The sequence below is a fragment of the Lycium ferocissimum genome, unplaced genomic scaffold, assembly GCF_029784015.1.
Source record: "Lycium ferocissimum isolate CSIRO_LF1 unplaced genomic scaffold, AGI_CSIRO_Lferr_CH_V1 ctg7718, whole genome shotgun sequence".
In the NCBI taxonomy this organism is placed as follows: Eukaryota; Viridiplantae; Streptophyta; class Magnoliopsida; order Solanales; family Solanaceae; genus Lycium; species Lycium ferocissimum.
Window position 1 is genome coordinate 1 of NW_026726913.1, and position 22,727 is coordinate 22,727.

A 22,727-nucleotide genomic window follows, 5' to 3' on the forward strand; every position below is an offset into this window, starting at 1 on the left:
GTATAAATAGTGGAAGAACATAAAGTAACGTAAGTCTAACATGTAAATATATAATAAGTGCAGAAGTAGATAAAAAACCACCCAAGTATCTGGTCTGGTCATACAAGAGCATCTAACTAAAATCTATAAGTCTAGAAGTAATAATAATACATCAATGGTCTCAAATAATGTCTCAGAATAGCAAAGTAAGACATAATAGAAGAAGAGTCTTCGGGTAGCGAAGGGGCCATATACTCACCCCAACAGACTCGAATCAGCAACCTTAAACTCTCAGCCACGAGGGGTAGACGTCGATCCCACCTAATACTCTACATTCATAAAAGAATGCAGCAAGTGCAGGTCAGTACAAACAACACATACTGGTAGGTATCATAGGCCGACTAAGATTAGCTAGCATATACCAAGATAATAAAGTAAGATAAACAGGTAAATCAAGAAGGTATAAGTCATTACAAGCCAGTAACCAAGTATAAGTCATCACCTATGTTATGGCATCTAAACCCAACTGTGCCAAGTCTGAGTACACCCAATCCGAATCCGTATATCACAAGAATATCACAAGAATCCAAAGGTACAATGCAATGCAATAATGTATGAAACATGGATGCAATGCATATGCCTGCATTGTATACTCCGATGATGGAACATCACGTCTCGATGGCATGACCCGCTGAGGGACCCTTGAAAGTCTATGTATCAATCCTCACGATTCCGGCAAAGACCTCGGCAATCGCTACCAGCACTCATACTTCGATTCCGGAATAAACATCGAAAATCGGTCTTCACGTCACTCTCATCCAACTTAACCCATCTCATAACAGTGTTTCCTTGTATATCATCAATGTATCAACAGTATATCATGAAGGATGAAAATGCGTGCAATGTATGAGTTCAATGTCAATAATCAAATCAATCTCAACAGTACCACACATTTGCATGCCAACAATATCAATAAAAGTCTACACAATAAGCCACAATAGAATCACAATCCTCGTCTCAAAACAACAAGGTTCTATAATATCATCATCAAGATATATCACTAGTCACCAATATCTACTGTCTCCACGTGGCATAAGCCAACAACAAATAGAACAAGATGGTCACAACACAACGGGGTGGTGACGAAATCGTACGACGAGGACGACCTAAGGCGATAAAAGCTAGCAATTCATGCCGAAGGTTTGTGCATTCTCCAACAATATTGTCTAAGCATACGCTTCTTCGCTAATCGAAGTCTCACCATAAGGTAAACCATAACCTACACAGAGGAGACGAACAACAAAGTCTCCAAAATCAAACCTTACTCTTCCCTTTCCTTTGAGCCTCGAGATAATGAAAGTCTAAACATATCAAGATAAATGAAATTAGAATCAAGAAGAATATCATTCAAACCCTACTTCTATTCAAGACCCAAATCCCCAACCTATGAAATGGGTTTTATGAACTAGAGAGATAAAATTAGGAATCCATAGGTCTCAACATGAAATTAAGGCTCTAGGTGATCAATTCTCATCAATTACAAGCTAGAAGAACCAACAATTCACTTAAATTTGAATTCTAGGCAAAATCCTCAAATTTGGGTATAAACCTTAACTTCCAATTCCATAATTTAGCCACTAATTAGGAAGAAATCAAGCAATAATAGATTCTAGTCATCAATTCGATACTTAATGAAGCTAACCCAATCAATAATTCAAGATTACAAAGCCTAGAAAGAAGAACTCGTTGAACCCTCTTTTAATCCTTAAACTCTTAGTGAACTAGCATGATAATGGAATCCTAAGGTGATTATGGAAAAATGGAATAGCAAAGAAGATAGAAGAACCTACCACAAAGATTTCCCTCCAAAAATCACCTTGAAATGCTCCCAATAACTCTAAAGTTGAAATAATAACTAATGAGAGACTTAGGGCTTTTAGGACTCATTTAATGAATCTGTTTGCCCGATACCGCTCCTGCGACAACGAGACAGCTGCGACAGTCCCGCTTCGACAATCCCTCAAACCGCTGTGGCGGTCAGAAAAACAATGTACTAGCCCCTTCTACGGCATGGCCACCGCTATAGCGGTGCCGCTGCTGCGGTTAGAGTGCCGCTATAGCGGGGCACCAGAACTAGAAACTCCCCAAAAACCACAATGTCAACCCGAAATCGCGACAATCACCTGAGGCCATCTGCTCACATACCACATATGCAGACACACATAAAAACACGCTACGAATGAACTCGTGGCCTCAGAATTTCAAATGGAGGTCTCTGGGATCTATTGACCCCAGGTGCCTCGACGTGACTACCCGACCCCCCAAGTCCCAATGCACCGAAAGGTGCATTGGGAACCGAACTGAATTTATGCACAACTTCTAAATGACCATCCGAACCTCTCGGAATCGACAAATTTCTAAAAAAGGTCTGTTACCTAAAAGTCAACTTTAAGTCAGCTTTGTTTTTCGCTCTAAGCCCAAATTCCCAAAAAGTCGCCTAAATTATATCCAAAAACCTCGAGAAACGTGTCAACTGTCCCCTCCGATCAAATGTGAGCTAAACAAGCTCGGGGAAGGGTCAAAAGTACAGAAAAGACTATAACGACCAAACGGGTCGTTACACTACCCGAGAACTGGGCATAAGTGAGGACTACCTCAGACTTAGACGAATTTAAGAACTCTTACGAACCTCACTTTTTACTTTAACTTCAAAATGACTATCTTTCACCCGAATTCATCACGAAGGGATTCATATGGCTAAAATATCACATTGATACTCATTCTTACACATTCACACCTAACCCGAATTTACGAAGTGTTACACATTGTGACTGATTCACTAAATCCCTTGCTGATCTGTTCGGACTTCTGGTTCTTCAATGTCTTCCTTACACCTCCCTGGATTGTCTTTCGGTACATTTTTTTGTCAAATCATCAAAATAATGTTTTAAGATTAGCATTTATGATTGTGTCAGCAACTACTAAGTGTGTCTGAGATGTGTGACAAAGGGAACTAGGTCATCTTCACTTCAAAAGATTGCTCTGTTACAAACTCAAAAATAGTGAAACTGATTCTAAGGGAAAGAGGCACAAAAATGTGTACATATCTGACATTATGGGTCCCTTCAGACATCAAGTTGTGAGTTTTAGTGCACACGAAATAGATCCACCACTATGGCTCAAAAGGCTTGGACATTAAGTTTTTCACTACAACAAATGATATCAGAGGAACTGGTTCTTAGACTACCAAAATCCAGGTTCAATGAAGATAAAGTATATGATGCATGTGCTAAAGGAAAATATGTTAAGTCATCATTCAAATCAAAGAAGATGGGCAGTACTACTCAACTTTTAGAGTTGTTACACATGGATCTATATGAACGTATGAGTGTCCAAAGCAGAGGAGAAAAGAGATACGAGTTTATCATTGATGACTACTCCGGATGCACCTGGACTTTGTTTCTTGCATCAAAAGATGAGACATTTGAAGTATTCACAATATTTGTGAAGAAACTACAGAGAAAATTAAATGTTTAAGTGGCTAGCATCATAACTGATCATGGAACTGAGTTTGAGAATTTTAAATTTCTTTAATATTGTATGACTTATGGAATTGATAACAATTTCTCTACACCAAGAACTCTGCCACAGAAGGATGTTGTTGAAAGAAAGAACAAGACCTTGTAAGACATGGCAAGAACAATGTTGATAGCCAGTGATCAGCCTAAATCCTTTTGGATTGAAGCTGTCAACACTTCATGCTACATTATCAGCAGATGCATGATAAGGCCGCTACTGGAGAAAACACCTTATGAGTGGCTAAAGAAAATAAATCCCAACATCAGTCATCTTAGAGCCTTTGGAAGTAATTATTATGTTCACAATAATGGAAAATAAGTTATGGGAAAATTTGATGCCAACAATGATGAAGGAATCTTTCTTGGATACTCCTCACATGGCAAGGCCTTCAGAGTCTTCAATGAAAGGTATGCATGTGTTAAAGAAAGTGTACATGTAATCTTTGATGAAGCTGATAGTCTGAAAGGGATAGGAACTCATAATGATGATGATGACGATGTTGAAATTGGACTTATAGAGAGGTATGGTGATCAAGCGAGACACGAGGCCCCCAAAGAGATTGTGTGCAGAAGGAATTACTATCAAGGAACTCAGTTCACCAAAAGTGGTACAGGTTATACTTTCAACAAAGCAAACTGAGCAAGTTAACAGCATCAATGGATCTAATCCCCTAAATAATCATGATAATATGCACAATGTACAGCAAGAATGGGGAACTGAACAAGTGAAATGATAATGAACAACCTTATCCCTCTTTTATTGAAGGAAGCAACTGGAAATACAACAGGGCACATCCAATTGAGAATGTCATCACCTTCATTCAAAAAGGTGTTTTGAATAATGCATGGATCATTGCAATGCAAGAAGAACTTCATCAATTTGAAAGGGACAAGGTATGACATATGGAATCCAAGCCAAACGATAGAACAATCACTGGAAGTATGTGGGTTTTCAAATATAAACTTGATGATTAAGAAACAATCATAAGGAACAAGGTAAATATGGTAGTTAAAAGGTACAACCAAGAAGAAGGAATTGACTATGATAAAAATTTACACCAGTAGCTGGGATGGAAGGAACATATATGCTTATTGCTTTTGCATCCTACATGAAGTTCAAGTTGTTCATATGGATGTCAAGTGTGCCTTCCTAAGTGGATATACTTGTAGGAAGAAGTTTAAGTGCAACAACCTCCAAGATTTGAGTGCCATGAATTTCCCAATCAGGTGTACAAATTTGATAAAGCATTGTATGGATTAAAGCAGACTCCAAGAGGATGACATGAAAAATTCCTGCTTGATAATGGGTTTAAAGAGGTAACATTGATAACACCCTGTTCTTAATGAAGCAAAACACATGTCTAGTGATTGTTCAAGTTTATATGGATAGTATCATCTTTGGCACCACAAATGAGACCTTGTGTAAGGAGCTTGCTAAACTTATGGGAAGTGAATTTTAGATGAGCATGATGGCAGAACTAAACTTCTTTTTGGCAATACAAGTAAAGCAGATCAAAGATGGGACAATGATTCATCAGCAAAAATATATCAAGGAATTGCTAAAAAAAATTGACATGGATGATGTAAAGACCATTGATACTCCTATTGCCCTTTGTCACTAGACTGGATAAAGATGGACCTGGTCCTTTGGTTGAAGAGAAGATGTACAGGGGTGTGATTGGCTCCTTGCTATATTTAATTACAAGCATGACTGATATTGTGTTTAGTGTTGGACTATGTGTCAGGTTTCAATCTCGCCCAAATGAATCTCACATGAAGGCTATTAAGGTATCTTAAAGGTGCACAGGACCTAGTCCTCTAGTACTCAACTGGAGGTTCCTTTGAACTCATAAGGTATGCTGATGTTGATTATGCTGGATATCTTGTGGATAGGAAGAGCACATCTGGGATGGCTCACTTTCTAAGTTCATGTTTGATCTCATGAGTAACAAAGAAACAAAATTATATGGCATTATCTACTGCAAAAGTTGAGTATGTAGTTGTTGCTTCATATTCTACACAACTATGATGGATCAAAACAATAACTAGAAGATTTTGGTGTCTAAGTGTAAAGGGTTCCAATTATTTGTGGTAATACAAGTGTTGTGAACATGGCAAAGAATCTAGTCCAACACAAAAGGAAAAAGAACATTAATGGTAGACACCATTTCTTGAGAGAAAATTGGAGAAGGGACATATCTCTATGAAATTTTGCAAGACTGAAGAACAAATTCCTCACATATTTACAAATTCTCTAAGTAGGGATCATTTTTAAAAGAACCGTTTGCAGCTTGGACTAGTTAAAATGAATTTGGAATCTCTGGTGTTTCCCTCAGTGATAAGCTAAGTTTAAATCATAGTACTTCTTACTGCTGTTTTTTTATGATGCTAAAAAGGTGGAAGGGTAGAGATAGCAGTGAAGAGGAACTATTTCTGAGCTGAGCTGCAAAAACTATCTTGAAGAATTGGAAATTGTCCTGCCAAGAGAACTTGGTCCTTATGCAAACAATGAAAAAAATGCTTTGAGAGAGACATATGGACATGATTAGGTTCCTACTCCTAGTCATCTAGAGGGTTGCAATGAATGGAAGGTAAGGCCCTACACAGGTTGAAGCAAGCTTAACATCTTGCCAAGCCAGACTAAGAGAGCTTAACATCTTGTTGAGGTCTAAAAGACTGAAGTGAGCTTAACATCTTACTAAAGTCTACAATAACAGGAGTATGCTTAACATTTTACAACAGTCCGAAGATAGATCAACATGGAGCTGGTTCTTAGGGGGGAAATTGTCAAAATGGAAGTTGCTCTTAAGGGGGAAGATGCGCATTAAGAGCATATGAAGATTGATGAAGTTGCTAGAGTGCACATGAAGAAGTATGAAGTTGCTATGAGTTTGTCATCATCAAAGAGGGGGAATTTGCTGAGCTACTTAGATCTCAGTCTTTATTCATGATCCTATGGATGTTTTGATGATTGCCACACATTGTACAAGTGAAAATCTAGTACAAGGAAGAATGTACAAGAACCATGTCCTTAACAAATCTCCAAAAGGAAATAGTGAAGCAGGAAACACAGATACAGGATTCTTTGAGAGAACCTGGTCCTTTAGAAAAAAACTAGAGACTATTTGGTCTAAGAAGAAGATGATAATGCACGCGCACAAAACGAAACCTTAGAGAATTGAGATTATGACATAAAATAACTTTACAAGGAACAGGAGTTTAATACATGAAAACTTTACCATATTTGAGCACATGGAATTTGCTTGGAATTAGAAGAAGAAGAAGAGGTCGTACACGTGAGTCAAATTCAAGTGAAACAAGGATTGGTTTCTTGCAATTAATTGAACCAAGTCTTGGTTGGATTGGGGAACTACAAGCAGCTATTTTACTCCTATATAAAGCATCACATTGGTTCTTGTTGAAGACAAGCGACTCAACTACAAAAAGAGAATAAGAGCGAAATCTTATCACAGAGTGTTTTTCAACTTAGGTGAATAAACTGTGAATAAAGAACTTGTTCTTATCAAGTACAGTCAATATTGCTCTTGTTACACAGTTTAGTTCTTCAAGATTTATCTGTAACCTTTATATTCCTAGTGATTTGTGTTAGGTTGTTATTGAGTTATAAAGGACTTCATAGATTGTGTATAGACTTTGAAGATGTTGGAAAGCATCAACAATTAGGGAGAATTGTTGATATTTAGGGTAAGGGCTGTTAGAGTCAGTTCCTTAGGTGTACAAGTCGTTGTAACCTTAAAAGTTGCTCGTGGTATAGTTGAGAGTTTGGGGAAATTGTATTGGAGATAGGTCGTGGTTTTTGCCTCCTTTGAGCAAGGAAGTTTCCACGTCAGATCCTTGTGTTGATTTACTATTTGGCACTTTACCTTCTTGCATAGTTGCTTCCCAATAAATTAACATTAAATTTGTCAAAAGTGGGCATTTTTATTTACGTCAAATATTTAATAAATTTCGTTTATTATATTTTGGTGATGGTGTAAAACACAAATTCAATTAGAAACACAAAGAAAGTTCAATCAAATTCTAGAAATTACAACACAAAAAGTAGACACCAAATAATAGAAATTGCACCTCAAAAAGCTACAACGGGCTGTTGAAGTAGACCAACTACACGACATACAAATTTCCTTTCTACTTAGATCATTTATGTCATCAGTTTTAAAATTACTCTTTCTTGATTCATATCACTCTATTCAGGAAACATTACACGATCATCAATAAAAAGTTCTAATAAAACATATGGAAAAGGGTAAAAAATGCCTTAAACTATGTGAAATTGAACAAAAATACCCTCCGTTCATAACTTGGTCCAAAAATGCCCTTAAACTATGCGAAATTGAACAAAATACCCCTATTGTTACTTCGAAATTGAACAAAATACCCCTATTGTTACTTAATTGGGTCAAAAATTCTCTTTTCCTAATAAACATTTTGTTTCTTTTCTTTTTAAATAATTTTTTTATAAAAATATTATTTCTAAAGAAACTTTTTCTTTTTTCTTTTCTTTTAAAATTTCTTTAAATAATAAAAAAAGTGGGAGGCAATCTTTTTTCTTTTTAATCTCGTTTTATCAATTATATATACTTTTTAAACTGATAATATATAGCATATATATAAGATCATTGTCACACCCTAATTTTCGATAGGGCATGATGGGCACCCGACCCTTACCTAGGGCCGAGCGAACCCGCTGACTCTCACAATACTCATAAACATACTGGGCCCGCAAAACATGACATAAGTACATAATGAAAAATTTTCGGAAAACAAACATGCTTTTCATCTTTTTCAAATCAAATAAAGTCTGCAATCGTATGAAATCCAGAATATAATGCACAACAATACATCGGCTTATATAGCCGCTTTTCAAAACAAATCGACATATCATACACTCGACCGTACGCAAAGTCTCTAACATAACTCCGGATATCACAACATAAGCACTCGACTCGGCGGCGCTCGGGAGAAAAAGGAGCTCGCCAATCCGTGGAACATCTTCTACTCATCTCAGATATATGCACACGCGGCATGAAACGCAACACCGGAGAAAGGGTCGGTACGGAATATGTCGAGCATGTAAAGCATGGCATACAGAAAACAAGGTCATAACCAAAGTAAGGAGTACAGAAAGTGAGCATAATAACCAGAATACCAAAGGGCTTGCATCTGAAACACAAATCGTACATCAGAGGTACAGAAGACAAATACAATAATCAGAATGCCAAAATGCTTACTTATCAAAACACAAATCATGCATATCAATGGCATGTATCATATCCGGCCCATGCGACCGAGTGACATAAGCGAATAATCATCATATTCATCTTTGTAACACATCATAATATCATAACTTATCATATGAGATGACATTAACCGATGTGGGATTTGCCTAAACCAATGTGGGATTCGCCTAAACCAATGTGGGATTTACCTAAACCAGTGTGGGATTTGCCTATACCAATGTGGAATTTGCCTCATCATTGGGTTTGCCCCACCACCGGCTCCGATACCAACTGATCATATTTCAGAATACATACATATAACGTATAACGTGTCGCGGCCCTCCAGTGAGGGACTCGGTAAATAGAATCATCATATCAGCATATATCACATCATATCATCGTATATCATATCATATCATCATATATCATATCATCACATGCGGTCCATAATGGGACCCGGCGGACAGAACATGGTCGCCACTCCATCTGGGCGCCACAACACATCATACTTCGGAATATAGCATACCTCCGAACACATCATACTCCGTATCACATCATACTTCGGAAAACACATCATACTTCGGAATATAGCATAGTGCGCACGATAACATACCGGCCCGGGACTCGGCGAAAGAGGTAACAACAGAACGCACGAACGAATCGTAAGTAAGTAACCATATGCATAAAAATCATTATTACAGACTCAACAGAATAATCAAAGCGAACTATTATTTCAAAACCGAACCAATAGTCAAATCAGGTTTCCTTCCGAATATCACTCGGGAACATATCAAACCGAACTTCAGAAACCATAGTCACGTATCAAAGTCACATGCACAAAAAATCCTCATTCCGGACTCAACGGATAAATAAGTAGTCATACTCGGGGTCGGAAAGATAGTCATATTAAATTCTTTCAAAATAAGTCGTTAGAACCAAACATAGAAAGTCGCGGGACCCACGGACGGCGTCAACCCAATCCGGGCCCGCCTATGAAAATTAAAGTCATTACTCGTCATGAAATCATTTGCGAAGATATCAAAGCGATCCGAGCCCTTTCTTGAAAGTTACGGGCGTTCGTAGTTTCGGAATCGTTTAGGAACAAAACTCTTTTGAAAACAAAACTTTTATGAAACTTTTGAAATTTAGTCATACAAAAGACATAAGGACCATAATTCGACTACGTTAAGAATACGAATATCAAGAAACAATTAAGAATCGTTTACGAGCTTATCAAAGCAATCCGGTTCTGTCCATGAAAGTTACGAACATTTTTAGACATAAGATCCTTTCGGAACAAACCGTTTACACAGCATTTCAAATCCAATCATATCAAAGACATACGGATCATAGCTTGACCATATTAAGGATGCCAACATCACAAAGCAAATATGAATCATAAACATGTTCGGATTTTACGAATAGAATTACCCCCAAGGCTCATAACATATCACAACTTACTTGCGTCTAGGACATGCCAAAAAAAAAAGGAAGGATAAGCTTTACATACCTTGATTGCTTCCTAAGCTAATCCAAACTCAAGTCTCGGCTTCTCAAAATCTACAACACGTCATTAGACACCAAACATTAGTCATAGGCACCTCGGAATCCCATTTTAAGCCCGCACTTTATTTACGAAATTTGGCGAGCATTTCCCCTGTAAATTCAACACCGAGAATTTAACTCGGCCAATTCTTCAACAACAATACCAATAACCATATAAACAACATCAATAACCAATTCAAAACGCATTCTAATATTAGTAATTCTTTTCCATATAATTCGACAACATTCCATTCATTCAATTCGACTACATACGTTCAAACCAACATCGACGCCCACATATTCAAATACTAATCCGAGATCATTCAAATAAGATTCAAGAATGTTTCCAACAATCCACACAATATTCAAAACAACTCAACCATTATACTACCTTACCCGAAACTTCCAAATGCCATAAGAACAAACAATACATTTCTTTCTTCCAAATTCATCCACTACTTCAATAATCCACACGTTCACAACATTAATCTCATAAATACAAGTAGCTATATTAAGATCACATTAGGTTCCAAAACAGCCCACAAACGATTATAACTTCAATATGAACCATTAAACTTTCATTTGCATCATAGAACCCACAACACAACAACCCAAACACCAAATAAAATTTGTCCTTCATTCTTAACCAACACCACATATATACGGCCAAATCCACAACAATTACAACTTCAACTTGAATCATTCAATACCTTCATTCTCATCACATAATCCATGACAACAACAACCAAAATACTAAGTAAAATCAATTCGCCATAACTTGCCAAAAACAGCCCCTATACGGCCAACATCAACATACATAAATTTCATAATTTTTTATCCATTTCTACATACTACAACCACACTCAAACATGCTAAATACAATTAATTCATCACTCCTACACCATACAACATATACACGGCCACACACAACACACCTTGCTTTGATGAATTTCATTCATTTCCACACTCCACAACATACACAAACCATGCATAACATATAAAAAGAGGATTAAACTTACCCTTTTTCACTTTGTTCTTCAACTTGGCTAGGGTTGAGATTTGCAAGAACCAAGGATTTGTTTGCTCCAATAACCACTTCATGTTGTTTAGGACCTTCCAATTAGTTGAAAAGCTAGAAGAAAATAATTTTTGAAGAAGAATTTGGTCTTCCATTTTTTTTTTCTCCCATGGCCGAATGGCCCTTATGATTTTTCTCCAAGGTTCTCAACTCTTCTAAGGGGTGAAGAATGATGAAGATGACTTAATTGTCATCTTTTACTACATATATAATTTAGCCATGTGGCCCATGGCCCACACCCCACACATGGCCACATATGGCCATTTTCATGAAATAATTAGTTTTCAAAATTTCACTTCTAGCCCATAATTTTCATGAAATGCCTAACTTTTCATAATTCATTTTTGACCCCAAATTTTTCTTATTCCAATTTTACCCTTAACACTCCATGCCAATGAAAAGATGAATATGCAACTTATGCACTTTTAACAAAATCGGAAGAAATTACAACCTTGTCCTTAACTTATCATGACTAACTCGGATTATCCCAATGTACCAAAATACGGGATATAACAATCATAGTAATCCCATTTACTTTTCATTTAGATAATGATAAAAAAAAAATTCTAATAAAATAGGAAATATTTTTATTTTTTAATCTTTTCCTAATTGAAGTAGGATAAGCATTTGCTGATGTAATCCTTGATTTTAAAGTTAAAATGAAAAAAGGTCAACAATAACTACATCAACGATATCTTAAGGATATTTTGTGATTTGAAGCAATGTAATAATTTTTTGTTTTGTTTTATGGCATTATGGTGGGGTTACTATGATCGTATATAAATGACCTATATTATCAGTTTAAAAAGTATATGGGGTAATTTCATTTTAGTTGATAAAATGAGATTAAGAAGAAAAAAATGCTTCTACTTTTTATTAGTTAAAGGAATTTTAAAAGAAAAGAAGCAAGAAAAGGTTTCTTTAAAAATAATATAAAAAATGTATTTAAAAGAAAAGAAACAAAATGTTTATTAGGAAAAAGGCATTTTTGACCCAATTAGGTAATAATAGGGGCATTTTTGTTCAATTTCGTATAGTTTAAGTGCATTTTTTTTTTACCAAACTATGAATGGAGGACATTTTTGTTCAATTCGTATAGTTTAAGGGCATTTTTGACCCTTTTCCGTAAAACATACATTTTCTCTACCTACTTAGTGTTATTTGACAATGCAACTATTTTTTATACATAACGTTTTTTTCATACTACTAGTACCTTAACCAATTAGCGACGATCGTAGAGATTTTTTGTTTTATAATACCCCGAAAATATTTCTCTGGATTCAATTTCATGTTATGCTAACTCAATATGTTGAAAGCATGACCCAGATGTTGTAGCTGTTGTTTAGCCTTTAGAGATTTTACGAGCATATCATCAATATAAATTGGTTGTTTACGTTTGATAATTCAGTCTATATAAAATTTAAATCAAAATCACTTATATGCAATGAACAGGTAAAAATGAGATAATAAACAAGTATGTTCTTGAGTTCGAGTCACCGACTAAACTCTGAATCGGTGTTTGACTAAACGTATAAACTGATCATACTTGCTTATAAGCACATTTTGGCTTATTTACGCATTTGATAAATACTCAAAGTGCTTATAAGTCAAGTATTTATCAGCCAAAAGTCATAAATTGATCATTTCTAGCTTATAATTTTTTGCTTTTAAGTACTTTAGTTGGATCAAAGCTTTTTTTTTTTTTTTTACTATTTTATTGATCAAAGCTTTTTTTACTATTTTATTCTTAAAATTAATTTTAGTTATCAAAATAGTTTTTTCAAAAAAAAAAAAAAAAACCTCTAACTTCCTCTCCGTTGAAAATATTTAACATTCTTCATTTTCCTTACAAATATTTTTTTTATATAAAAAAAATTAATAATGTTTCAGTTAGTGTATCAAAAGAATAGCTAATCGACACTTCTACCAAAGACATCAACTACTTATCATTAGTTTTAGCACTTTTATTCAAATGCATAACTGTTTATTTATATAATTAATTGGCTGAAGTCATCGACAGACCCTCAAACTTGTCCAGAAATTTCACTTAGACCCTCCAACTGAGACTCGTACCATCTAAACTCTCCAAAATCACTTTTACTGTGCCACTTAGACACACAATAAAAATACGGCCAAACACCAAATCTGTGTGTAATTCACGCACTGATGTAATAAAAAAGCGATGAATAAAATGATGACATGTGTCACATGGGCTCAAAATAATAATAAAAATGAATTTACAGTTTAAAAAATGAAAAATAATTTTTAATATCAATAATCAACCCAAAAAAAAAAAAAAAAGGAAAACTTAGTTAATACTGGGGGTGGGCATAAACACCGAAAACCGAAAAACCGGACCGAACCGAATTAATTCGGTTTTTCGGTTTCGGTTTTTCAGTATTTCGGTTCGGTTTTCGGTTTTTTTAATAAAAATTTCGGTGTTCGGTTCGGTGTTCGGTTAGGTTCACGGCTTTTTTCGGTTTTTCGGTTAAACCGAATTTAATTTTTTTTTTGAAAATTTACTACATGAATACAATTTTTTTTTGGGAAAAAAACATAAGTAAACGATAATATTATAATATTTACATACTCTTAGCGACTAAATGTTATTAAACATTACATGACAAGTTAAATGTTTTATAGTAAATCAAATTGCTATATATAAGGAAACCCTTGACGTGAATAACTCCAATACCTATTTGTTGTTCGTAGATATAGCGCTTTTATACAATTTAAATACTTCCTCCTTATTACGCAAGATTTTTTTCCAGCGTTTTTTTCTTACCTTTTCTACTTCCTCCTTATTCTCAACTTCTTTCATTGTTCCATAAAAATAAAATCTCAGCTTTTCATTTAACACTACGGGATATTGAATACAAGTATACTAATAATTTTAGTGTTGATTTTTATTATATATAGTATAATAAAAATGTTATACATAGAATAATATTCATATAATTTATTTCACCTATTATAATAAATTAGATATAACTCACATAATTTGATTATACACTATATAAAATTTTATATACGTCGTATGATTTTATTATACGTTATATAATACATTATATTTTGTATATAGAAGATATTATCTTGTATGTGTGGATGATCACTATGGTTGGATTAAAGTCATCAAACCTTCAAACATTTAATCAGCGTAAACCTCCGTAACTCAAGCAATGAAGAAGGAAAAATGGAAATAAATGAAGAGATGTGTAATTGCTAAAAAAACCGAATTAAAAAACCGAAACCGAACCGAACTTCAAAAAACCGAACCGAACCGAACTAATTCGGTGCGGTGTTCGGTGTCCACTTTCAAAAAACCAAAACCGAAAAACCGAACCGAACTTTGAAAAAACCGAACCGAAAAACCGAACGCCCACCCCTAGTTATTACTCCCCCCACCCCCACCCCCCCTCCTTACCCCCAGCCAGCAACCCCCCCACCTAACCCTTTCCCCTGTCTTTGTTATTCCCCTCCTCACCCGCCCCGTCACCCCTACCAATCCTTCGGTGAGCTCCTCTTTTTCTTTTTCTTCTTATAATAAACTAAAAAAAAAATCTTAAGAGAGTATTGTTTTTCTCCATACCAAATCACATGAACGTAGATGGCGGTGATGGGGTAGTCCGGTGGTGACAGGACGGTGACAATGTTAGAAAGAAGAAGAAAGGGAGGAAAATTAGTTGATTCAGAATTTTTTTTTCTTTTGTGAAGAATGAAAAGAAATAAATAGCAAAAAAAAAAAAAAAAGAGAGGTGCAGGAGGAAAAAATTGCAGAGATTTGGGAAAGTAAAAATGGGACGAAGAAGACGATGACGTGGAGGGGGTGGGTTGCTTTCCTTTTTTGATTAAGTTATTGTTATTTTCAAAAATGAATAAAAGTCCTGTTTAGTTATTTACTTAGTGCCAAGAGTCAACAAAAGAAAAAAGGTATAAGCTTTTTCAAGAAAAAAAGAAAAATAAAAATATTATTTGGAATCTACTCACGCGCCCAACGAAAGTGAATTACAGTTTTTTTTATTTTGTATCCAATTGGCACATTAAAAGTGATTTTGGAGGATTCAGATGGTACGAGTCTCGGTTGAAGGATCCAAGTGGAATTTCTGGACAAGTTCGAAGATCTGTCGATGACTTCAGCCAGAGGCGAATCCACACCATTGGGTGTGGGTTCTCGGGAACCCACAACTTTTATCCGAACTTTGTATTTATAATGGGAAACCCTTCAAATATATAAAAAATTTGACCTGAGAACCCAGTAACAATAGACACTGCTAGTTGAGAACCCATAAACTTCAAATCTTGGATCCGCCTTTGACTTTAGCCTAATTAATTTGAGCACTTAAAAGTACCTATGAGCATGTAATGCTTATCAATTACATACAGTCACATTATGGACTAACCCAAATGGGCTCTTTATGGTATCCGTCCAAATTTTTGTGACATTCTTTATTTTTAATTCAATTAAAAAAAGAATGATACATTTATATATTTCGTAACAATTTAATTTTAAACTTCATATTTTACATTTGACGAAATAAAGTATAACTGCACAAATATTCTAATGTATTTAAAATCAAAATTTTCAAAAAAAAAAAAAATTCTAGATTTTATGCCGAATAAACATCCTGTACATAATTGGAAGGGAGGGGAATACTGTATTTCTTTTCAGCAGCAAGTTGTTAAACAAAATACAAAAAGCACGGGTTTGTCCCGCCTTTTCTCTTTATTTTATGACTAACTATATGACACTCTTTCACCTAATCCACTTTGGACCCACAAAAAACCTACAAAAGGTCAAAAAGCAAAAACTAAATTACAGAATGCAATATTATCAATCTTTAAAGATGTATTCCCTCGATATATTCATCAACGGCTGTAGAGAATCTAGAGAAAATTTCCTGGCAAACAAGAATGGATCAAGCCGTTTATTAGCAACAGACAAATCAGAACCGTTGATTTCTTCATCACCATATCGAGGCCGGGCCAATCGTAAGGTCAAGATCAATTCTGGAGACACTTCACTTGCAGTGTAAGTACGAGGATGCCCTCCATGACTACCCTTCCAGTCCACGTGTGTCAAAGTAGCTGGGACACAACCCTGCGGTTAGAGTTGGCAAAATCAGCTCGTGAAGACATGACTTGTCTAGCCCGCCCAAGTTTGGGCTGATCATTGACCAACACAATTATTAGTTCAGTCCATTTCGGCCTAATGTAATTCAGCCGATAAAAAATTAGCCTGATATGCAGTCCAAATTGAAAATCTTGTCAAAGTATTTTTAAAAATAATACGTTAAATATAGCCATAATAAAGACAAAAAAATAATTTTGTTATGTACTAAAAAATTATTATCCTAATTTATGTGGCCCAGTTTTCTTTTTAGTATGTCTCAAAAAAATGGCATATTTCTATATTTAAAAATAATTTGATTTTATGATATGATTACAACGATGCAAATATCTACGATTTATTTTGGATCATAAATTTCAAAAAACTTCTTTTCTTTTTCAACTCCGTGCTTAATCAAATTGTATCACATAAATTGAAACGGGAATATAAAAGACTAAATACAGAAATTAAAATTTAATAAGAATTGAATGGATTAAGTTATGATCCGCTTTTAATTCATTTTAGCTCAAATAACTATTAACCCACACAATACAGCATTTTTTTGCGCGGAGTGCCCTTCGTTTGGGGTGGTCTTTAAATTTTGCCCCTCATATTTGAAATCTTTAAAATTTGTCTTTAGCTTCTAACACCGTAGGTTCCGGGTTGAACCGTAGCCAATCAAAATTTTAAAAAAAATTCGCAAGGCAAGTTTAAATTTCGCTATCTTCAGGACCGGCATCTTTTTTTGTTAAGGAATTACCAAAGTTATGCGGGCCAGCATCACTTATCTGTGGGGAAGACTTGGCATAAGTATCACGGGTCGACGTAACTTTGATAATTCCTTCGCGAAAGTTATCGGGTCCGGCGTAAAGTTCCCGTTAAAATATCACACACGTAAACTTTGTGAAGGAATTATCGAAGTTATACGGACCCGCATACTTATGCCTTATGGGCAGACTTGGCGTAAGTATCTACGTCGTATGCGATAATTCATACAAAGTTATCGGGTCCGGCATAAAGTTCCCCATTAAAAGTAGCACGCGCATAACTGTGAAGGAATTATCAAAGTTATCTTGGGGCCCGCAAGATACTTATGCCAAGTCTGCCCATAAGGTACGAGTATCCGGTCCGCATAAAATGTGTAATTCTTATATGTGTATCTTTGTTAGCAAGATAAGCGAAATTTAAAGCTTCTTGCGAATTTTTTTAAAATTTTGATAGCGTGGGTTCGAACCCTGAACCTACGGGCCAAATGGCGAAAATTTAAACATTTTAAATATGAAAGCAGAAAATTTAAAATCACCCCAAAAGAAGGGCGATTCGGATGCAGAATTGCCCCACAATACAGTCCACGACTCCCCAAATTCAGCCCAATTCAGCCAACCCACCTATTTAACCCCCCTACCTGTGGGTCTACCATGTTGAGTAGCGTAGAGAAGTATTGCTCCTCTGGATAACACGTGGAAGCTTCTAAGCAAGGTAGCTTGAACTTTGACCATAACCTCCTGTCACGCACAACTATCCAAGCATGCTTACGCTTTATCACAAAAAACTGGGACCCAATTCGAAAATCATCAAACTTCACCTCAGGTAACATAGCGTGTTCCCCACGCGCCGCATATCGACCGTGTGCCCAACTCTCATTTCCCAGTATTTCAATGAAGCTCTTTCTTGATTTTGTAAGAGTTGTGTAAGTGAAATTGAAAGAGTGTAGTGGAATACAAGATGGGGAAAGAAGGGCAAACATGTAATTATACTTGTCGTGGAGAAGTGCTCTTGCGAGTAACCGACGCGCCGCCGAGGTGAGAGTTGGGGAATGGCGGCGCGTGGGTTTTGAAGGGATTACACGGTGAGCAAACACGCCTTGAAATGGTGGTGTATAGTCGAAACGTGGGTCTGCATGTATGTATATGTTGTAAAGATTTTTAGGTGTGTTGTTGAAGAAAATTTCCCATAATGGGGCAAATGGAAGTGCGGTGGTTGTGAGAAACATAAAAGCTAGCTTCTTTGGTGCTGTAACTAGTTTGGTTATCGGGCTGACTCGTCCAGCTTCTTGGAACAACATTGAGTCATCATCATCAACTTCCTCATGCGAAGCTATTGGCGTCGGCGGATTCAGAATTTGAAGTTTATGTGCTCCTACAATAATCTCAAATTAATTTATAATGATAACTAAATTCGAAATAAATGAAATTTTGGATACATATATAGAGTTGGAGCAAAAGTTACTGCATTCCTGATAACCCGTACCTGAAGAGGTGGATCCGCCCCTGGCTACTGGTGGAGGTAATCTTGCACTATGAATTTCCTTGCTTTTTTCTTGGGTTTTGTTTGTTGATATTGTCTTAGGGTGTATGATGTTACTAGTCGTGTTCCTAGGTGGTGTGTTGGTGGTGGGGACTGAGGAGGAAGTAAGAGGGGTGGTGATAGTGAAGATAATAGCAAGGGGTAAGCAAAGTAAAAGAGCACAAAGTAGAGAGATTGGAGAAGGAGAAAGCATGGTGGTGGGGGCGGTGGGGTGGGGTGGGTTATGAGATGAAGATGGTGAGATTTGGTAGGGTTGAGTTAAAAGTCCACTAGTACTATTGGGAATGGAAAAAAATGGAAAGGATGAGTGAAACATACAACATAGAAGCAGAAAATAGTAGAGTACAAAAGGATTTCTTTTTATTATATGTATATACGTATGCGTAAGCTTTGTATAATAATCAGGTTTTTGTTTTACGTTTATTTTGGTTGTGCTGCCATCATTCTTTATATATAGTAGATTAATAAATGTTTTGGAATGAAGCGTAGGTGTGTGAAACGGGAAGTTGGTCCATCCTCCCATCGTCTTTCTCGTTGGTTAAGTTTGGATCATTATCTACGTGGCAAACATGCATGTAAAGGTGGGACGATGTTTTGGTGCCATTGAGAATTAAAGTGTCCCCCCACATGAAGAGTAAAACAAGAGATGCTTAAAGCTCAGTCTGGACTCGAGTTAGTCGTGTAATAAAGAATGCAAAACAATGTGATCTTGTTTGGTAACGAAGGAATGAAAAGGAGAGGAGAGTTTATAAAGGAAAGAAAATAAATGCCTTAAACTTTCGAATACAAAATTAAAATGAGCTGGAAGAAGCTTATATTTGTGTAGAGGACAGATAGCATATAACAAAACATAGATGCGCTTTTTGTAAAGGACGGAGCATATAAAGTTGACAAAAGGCATATGAAAGGGGAAGTTCTTATTATTTTGTTACTAATTGTTAATGGCTTAAAACTACAATTGTTATGATCGAGGGTAAAGGATTAGTAATTTGCCTTTTTTTTTTTTTTTGTGTGTGTTTAACGATACAGAGGGTCGCTATATATTTGTTAATTTTAGTAGTTGCGCGTAACCTTATTTGAAGAATATTTCATAATCCTGAAGTCAAGAAAGAAACCTACTTTAATAAGTCATTTATTATTGATAACATGTTGTAGTTTTATTTTGTTTAAATGATGAAAATATTCTTTAAGTTAATTATCATGTTGTTATAGATGATGGGATACAGATATAAACAAGGAAAGCAATTCTAGTATCAACTTTTCATGTAATATAAGACAATACAATAGTAGATTTTAGGCAAACAAAATATTCGAAAAATACCTCTTGAAGCATGACAGCAACCGTGAAACAAGCCTTCGCATTTCTACGATCTTTTGTTTTGTTGTGTGACCCAAGAAATTTCTGAACTTTAACACTTGTGTGGGCAAGCATTTCTTCCAGAAATAATAATCATTCATGATTGGAAAACCTATATGTGTAGCAGCATATTTTTAAGGTATAAAAACCTAACCTTCTTCAAGACCTGTTGGATTTTCTTTTCCACCAAGAAAAGGATTTAAAAGTTCTAAATTGACTCAGACACAATAAGAACCACATAATTAATTGTCAACCTTCATATTATGGAATTAATTAGATGTTTTTTAAATTATTTCTATCATAATAAATTACGAATTATTTCACTAAAAATTTATAACGGCACTCATTTATTGAATTTCGAATTATTTTATCAAAATTCTATTTAACTCCCATGTTAATATTATTAGATCAAAGCTCAGGAGATCATGAAGGAGAAGTTGGGGGCATGGGGGAGTAGTGGGACGTTGATAGTATATGGGTTAGGATAGTCGAATGCATCTAGGAAGCAGCTAGAGGGGTCTCGAGGGGCAACCCAGGTGGATGTAAAGGGGATTAGTGGTGGAATGGGGAGGTCCAAGGAAAATTAGAAGCCAAGAAAGTTGCGTATGCGGCGGAAGTGGAAAGCATCGACGAGGAAGACAAGAGGGGGAATAAGGAGAGATATAAGGCAGCGAAGCTAGCGGTCACGGCGGCTGAAACAACATCTTTTGAGCACTTGTATAAAGAGCTCAAGTGCAAAGGCGAGGATAGAATGTTGTATAGGCTCGCCAAGACGAGAGAGACGAAATCTCTCGGCTTGGACCAAATGAAGTGCATCAAGGGTGAGAATGGCGATGTGTTGGTAGAAGACGCACACATTAGACGGAGATGGCAAACGTACTTCCATAAGCTCTTGAATGAAAAAGGGGACAGGGATATCGTGCTGGGTGAGTTAGAAAATTCTGAGAGTTGTAGAGAATTGGGTACTGTAGGTGCATAAAGGTTGCAGAGGTTATCCGTAAGATGAAGAGGGGAAGAGCGACCGGGCCAGATGAGATCCCGGTAGACTTTTGGAAGAGCACAGGGGAGGCACGTATGGAGTGGCTGACTAGGTTGTTTAATGTCTTATTTAGGAAGACTAAGATGCCAGAGGATTAGAGGTGGAGTACAATGGTCTCGTTGTACAAGAACAAGGGCGATATTCAGAGTTGCAATAATTATAGGGGTATTAAGTTGCTAAGCCACACTATGAAAGTCTGGGAGAGGGTGATCGAGATAAGGATGATGAGGGATGTGTCGATATCAGAGAACTATTTCGGATTCACGCTGGGGCGATCTACTACAAAAACTTATCTTATCAGGAGAATGGTAGAGCAGTATAAGGACAGAAGAGAGACTTACACATAGTGTTCATTGATCTGGAGAAGGCATATGACAGAGTCCCTCGAGAGGTCTAGAGGTGTGCATGTGTCCTACATCAGGGCAATTAAGGACATGTAAGAGGGTGCTAAGGCCCGGGTTAGAACAGTGTGAGGTGATTCAGAACACTTTCCGATCGTGATGGGGTTGCACTAGGTATCAGCCCTTAGCCCATTTCTATTTACCTTAGTGATGGACGAATTGACGCGACATATTCAGGAGGAGGGGTCGTGGTGTATGTTATTTGCAGACGACATAGTTTTGATTGACGAGATGCTCAGTGGAGTTAAAGATAGGCTGGAAGTTTGGAGAACGACCTTAGAATCTACAGGTTTCAGGTTAAGCAGGACTAAGACGGAGTACATGGAGTGCAAGTTCAGTGATGTGACGCAAGAGACATGTAACACCCCGTACCTTTAACCTAAGCTTTGACCATGATCCCAGACTTAGAAAACCCGATAAAGAATGTGGGAATTGGAAATTTCCTCTTCATTTGTAAGATGGCGGTTTACGCCCATGAACAAAGGACCGTATTTCAAAGATACGGCCGTATTTCAAGTCGTAAATCGGTACTAAAGATTTTTGAGCATTCTGGAATTTGACACTTAGAGGTTACATCTTTAAATACGGACTGTATTTCAAAATATGGCCCGTATTTCAAAACTTATTTAGAATTTGAGAAAACTTCCTTGATGAAATTTGTAGAGCTTTGAAACACCTTTCCAACGGTATATTATGGGGGTCAAACGGACATCTGTGCAAAGAGTTATGACCATTTTATCGAAGAGACAAGCATTTGCGTTGCGCTTCATACTAATAATACGGACCGTATTTCAAAATACGACCTCGTCTTTCAAAATACGGCCAGTATTTTGCTGGACGTAAAGTTCAATTTTCCTTCAAAGTATATATTCATCCATATCAGCTCAAATCATTATTTTTCATTCCTTCAAGCCCTAGAACGACCTCCTACCCTCCTCCATCATCAAGAACACCAAGGTAAGCCTACTCTAATTATTCCAACTCAATTCTAACATATACTCTAATAATCTAAACAAGAAATCATCATTCCTAAACTAGGGTTTTCAAGAAAACCCATCTCAAGGTTCAAGAATTCAAGATTTTGGAAATCTTCTTC

The 22,727-nt window shown here is 36.3% G+C and overlaps 1 protein-coding gene across 2 annotated transcripts; it reads right to left on the minus strand.

Annotated features, from left to right (window-relative positions):
* Positions 1-16,036: 16,036 nt before the first annotated feature.
* On the minus strand, positions 16,037-19,292 carry LOC132045711 (glycosyltransferase BC10-like). 2 transcript variants are annotated; one of them, XM_059436278.1, is made up of 3 exons: positions 18,778-19,253; positions 17,933-18,666; positions 16,037-16,518 (listed from the first exon to the last, which is right to left on the minus strand). In XM_059436278.1, the coding sequence occupies exons 1-3, from the start codon at positions 19,148-19,150 to the stop codon at positions 16,252-16,254; spliced, it is 1,374 nt and encodes a 457-aa protein (XP_059292261.1). In that variant the 5' UTR covers positions 19,151-19,253; the 3' UTR covers positions 16,037-16,251. The 2 variants fall into 2 exon arrangements, with proteins under 2 accessions (XP_059292261.1, XP_059292262.1); XM_059436279.1 differs by having other exon boundaries at positions 16,394-16,518; positions 17,916-18,666; positions 18,778-19,292.
* Positions 19,293-22,727: the final 3,435 nt, after the last annotated feature.

What these genes read in the sequence shown, in the direction of transcription:
- LOC132045711 (XM_059436278.1), bottom strand. Translation starts at nt 19,150, where the DNA reads ATGTTTCACTCATCCTTTCCATTTTTTTCCATTCCCAATAGTACTAGT. An exon ending in GGGCGGATCCACCTCTTCAG is followed by an intron (nt 18,667 to 18,777) that starts GTACGGGTTATC and finishes AGATTATTGTAG; the next exon opens with GAGCACATAAACTTCAAATT. An exon ending in TCAACATGGTAGACCCACAG is followed by an intron (nt 16,519 to 17,932) that starts GTAGGGGGGTTA and finishes CTCTAACCGCAG; the next exon opens with GGTTGTGTCCCAGCTACTTT.